Here is a 4,504-nt window from a genome sequence, read left to right on the forward strand (position 1 = left end):
CATTTTTAAATCATTTCAATCACATATTGATATGTGAGAATAAATGCTAATACATGTTTTAATAGACTCCAGCATCAGCACAATCTACTTTCCTCTCTATATTAAGCCCTCCATGTCCAACCATAGAGAGACACATATTTATGGCTACCCCTTTGGTCAATATGGATTTTTTTTTCCTGGGCATCTAGGGCGTCTGCGTACAGTTTGTGCACTACACAAAAGCACCAGCAGGGGAACAGAGTGGAAACGACATTTAACCCAGGTTTTACTCACCATCCACAAGCCCTGGCCTATCCACCAGAGAAAAAGATTACCTATCGCCAAAAGTGTCCCTAAATTGTGCATTGATCAGGTGGTCTGATTGTGTCTATCAAGATGGGGCACTTTTATCTACTTCACGTGAAGTGCGGCATGGGATAATTGTACCTGAGGAAAATAGGAACAATACTCACCTTTACCAGCAGGCTCTATTTGGTAGATTAATCCAACTGCTTAAATTTCATGAAAGTTCACATTTTAATATACCAAAGCTACACTGTATCCTCACTGAAATATACAAAAAGGCTTGGCAGTTTAGGGGAGAAAGAGAGAGAGAGAGAAAAGAAGGGCTCACCAAAACCTTTAAGTAGGTTTTACAACATATCCACACCTCTTTTTTTCCCCTCAAAACTATAATAACAGGAGATAATCATCAGTACTTTTACATTGTATTGTTTACAATAAATTGCTGTAGGAAAGTGAACACTGCAGGCTGACATTTGTCTATTTCAGTTTTATGTTTAGATAGATGGAATACTCATCCTGTCTTCCATCGTAAGTCATGGCCTCTTTATAGATAATCAACTGCTATTCATCTAAGGCATTCTTATCTCACTATAATTTTATAGTATCTACTGTGCTGTGACTCCTGATTAGATCATGAATAAACTATATTTTATTCTATGCATTATTAGAATTAATGAGTGGACATAGATAAGCCCTTTAGTGTTTATGTCCTGACATATAATAGAACTTAATAAATGCTAGACACCCTTCTTTCCTGTTTCTCAGAGAAAGGCAATATTTTTTATTCTTGATAAATTTACCCATCAGAGGATTTTTTTTTTTTTTTCAGATTTAGTATGAAAAACAGCTTTGCTTCTTCTGAGGAATTAATTTCTTTTTATTTTACAGATACTGTATACCTCTTAAGAATGCCCTGTCTGTTCCCCACCCATTGGCTACTAACACGCTTAGAGCTAGACATACGATGAACTGCATCGAACAGTATGACATGCTTTTCTGTCTAGGAATTCTTTCCCTAATTTATAGTAATACCTTTATCCCTATTTCCTTTTATGTTAATTTTATCTCATTTTAAAGATATTTTAAAATTTCCTTAAATCTCTACTTGAAATAAGATGGAAATAAAGAAGCGAATTCAAAAGTTATACTTATTTTACACTTGTTATTTTTAATACTATGGAAAAGAAAATATATTGAAGTGATAATGTAAACCTTTGAATAAAAGATTAAATAGCACATTCATTTTTAGTTTAAAAATACTCAGAGAAGTTCCAAATGCCATGTATACAAGCAGTGGAGCACTCAACCCTCTTCTGTTAAAATGATGCTTTCTTTCTTAATACACTACACCATCATTTTACTAAAGCTTGTTTTTGCGTACCCTAATCATTTCTTCTAGTTGTTTACAAATTGTTTTAATTTAAAAGAAATGATATATGTGTTCCGAAAGATACAGCTATCTCCTCCCAAAAGCTCCACCTCTAAATAACATCATGTTGGGAATTAGGTTTCAACAAAAGAATTGGGGAAACATAAACATTCACTCTGCAACAACGACTGTCGGGAATAAGGTGTTGACTACACAGACTTTTTGACCAAAGACATTTATAATGAAAAAGGAATTATAAAGATGCATTGTGGAAAGGCTAGAGACTGAAACTCAATTTCTTCTACTAGCCCAGTGTTTCTTGAACCTAGTGTGCACCAGAAGCTTCTGGAGGGCTTGTTAAAACACAGATTGCTGGGCCCCACGCCCAGAATTTTTGACACGGTAGGTCTGTGGCAAAGCCTGGGAATCTACATTTCTAACAAGTTCCAAGATGATACCGATGCTGCTTGATGATGACCACATTTCAGAACCGCTGTACTAACCCACCATCTCGCATCCCACTTTGGCTACTCTCCTTGCCCCATGTGCACCTGTTTCAGGAGCTCTGAGCAGCACAAACCAGAAAAGTCCCTCCAATAATAGAAATGAATTTTCAGGATTCTTTGTCTTAAAGAGGTCTCCAGATGCAGCCTTGAATAGTAGACCATGTCTCTTGGCCATCCCAGACACCTCATTTTAGGAGTTTTCATAGGTAATATTATAGAAATAAGTATTCAGCAGAGAAGAGTTTGAGAAAGCATCTCTCTTCTACTCACTAAATAAATGCCCCGTAGAACATACTCCAGGAAACTGCAGTCTACAGCTCATGGTAGAACTGTGTAAATGTTTCAATTCACCAGTTTTTCAAACTTTTATTTGACATAGAATTCTTTTCTCAAATGAAATCTTGCCCAGAACACCAGCCTATAAAACAGATTCTTGGTGGAACAGACATCATTTGTAGAATACCTGAAGCACCTGGAGAATCCTAAGATTCCAAAGAGCACAGTTTGAAACCCCATTTAATGCATGATAAACACAGACTCTTGTGATGGATGCTCTTGCTGGAAGGTATCTTTGAAGCCTAATTTATAACGCTTGTCCTTAGACCAGTGCTCTTTTCCTCACTCCTTTTTAAAAAATGAACACAGAAGTGTGTGGAAATGCAAGGACAGGTTCCTTTTCAGCGATCTCGTCACAGAGAGAATTTCCATACTCAGTATTTTAAAATTGACTTAATATGACTGTCTTATCAGCAACGCAGAGCTTGTCTTTTCAGCTTCCAAGTGTTATGCTGTACATTATATTTTTTACCTCTTAACTGAATATGGTTTGACCCACTTCATTATTTGTGTTTTTTCCTTTTGAGTTTAGAAACACCATGCTTTAATTACTGTGCCCCCCAAAAAGAAATATAATATAGAGAAATATGTCACATTTCCCTGTTTGTCACTGACTGTGGTCTCGTCTGCATCTCTGTTTCCCAGCAAGAACACCCATGGCAAAATACATTTCATTTGGAAATGGTGGTAAGGAGCAGATGCTCAATGCCATGTATGCATGTGGCATTTTTGTTTACTAATTTACAGAATTTGTTTTACTCCCTGCAGCTGTAAATGAAAAAGCTGTAAAACTAAATGAAACTCTAGGAACTCAAGACAAAGCTTTTGAGAGAAATTTGCAAAGGCTTCAGAAGGAGATTGATCAGATGATGAAAGAACTGAGGAAGAAAAATCTAGATACGCAAAAGGAAGTTGCTGAAGATGAGTTGGTGTGAGTAGATGCTCTGTTGTTTATTCATGTGATGAACTGAGATTGCCAAATAATTTACCGTTTTCTAAAATTTCATTACACATATGAACGGAAGATACTTTGTTTTTCTGACCTGGAGAGGTTTGCTGTTTATTTATTTTCATTTATTTGTATAGTTATACTTTATCTTGCTCTAAAATGAATCAAAAAGTGTTCTTGCCTGTATAAATAATCACATAAATGGTCTTTTCTGGTGCTGTCCCTTCTGTAATTAGGCTAATGGGCTTTCTTTATTAATAACCTGTATTAGGGACTTCTAAACTATCAGATTTTTATTTTAATAAAAATACCCTTGGATAAATAAATTTGTAACTTTACTTTCATTTGTAGGTCAGTCTATACATTTTATCATCTTAAGAAATGCTGAAAAGAAGAATTATCAAATAATAAACACCTAATACCTTGAAATAAGGGTTGAGAATTTGAGGGTTGGGAAAAGTGATAATGATTTTACCAATGCTAAAGAACCTTTATGATAACACACTCAATAAAATAGATACATGTTTACATTTATGGTCAGCTAACTTCTAAGTGATAATGTTATTAATCTTAAATAATATATACTAAACCAGCAATATCAGAAACACCTGAGAGCTAGTTAAAAATATAAATTATTAGACCCCATCCCAGACCTACTAAATGAGAAACTTTGGACATTGGGCCCAGCAATCTGTGTTTTTACAAGCCCTTCAGTAGATTATGATGCATGATAGTTTGAGAACTACTGTTTTTCAAGTATTTAGCCATTCTTAAGGGCCCAGATGTTATCGCTTTAGGGTAAGCAGGTAAGTTAAACCCAAGAAACTCTAAGATCAGTTGAAAGAAAAAGAAAAGTAAATTAAAATAATAAAATTACACTAGCATGGCAATAATATAGAGTTCTGTTCACAGTTTCTAAGCAAACATATCAATATTCATCCCTCAAAATAGTAGAGAAAATATCTCATTCTGGTGAAAACAGGTGAGATTTTTTTTCTTTGTTTAGATGTGTGAGGTGAATCGCAAAACTCATTTCATCAGTCAGATCTTGAGAATGAC

The 4,504-nt window shown here is 35.1% G+C and overlaps 1 protein-coding gene across 1 annotated transcript in view; it reads left to right on the plus strand.

The window, feature by feature from the left end:
* Positions 1-4,504, plus strand: part of LAMA2 (laminin, alpha 2) — a 551,451-nt gene that overhangs the window by 387,015 nt on the left and 159,932 nt on the right. The window contains exons 31-32 of the mRNA XM_012660792.1: positions 3,029-3,098; positions 3,265-3,427. Of these exons, the coding sequence (XP_012516246.1) occupies positions 3,029-3,098; positions 3,265-3,427 (233 nt within the window). The remainder of the gene's footprint in view (positions 1-3,028; positions 3,099-3,264; positions 3,428-4,504) is intronic.

The sequence above is a fragment of the Propithecus coquereli genome, unplaced genomic scaffold (assembly GCF_000956105.1).
Source record: "Propithecus coquereli isolate 6110/MARCELLA unplaced genomic scaffold, Pcoq_1.0 Scaffold68, whole genome shotgun sequence".
NCBI lineage: Eukaryota > Metazoa > Chordata > Mammalia > Primates > Indriidae > Propithecus > Propithecus coquereli.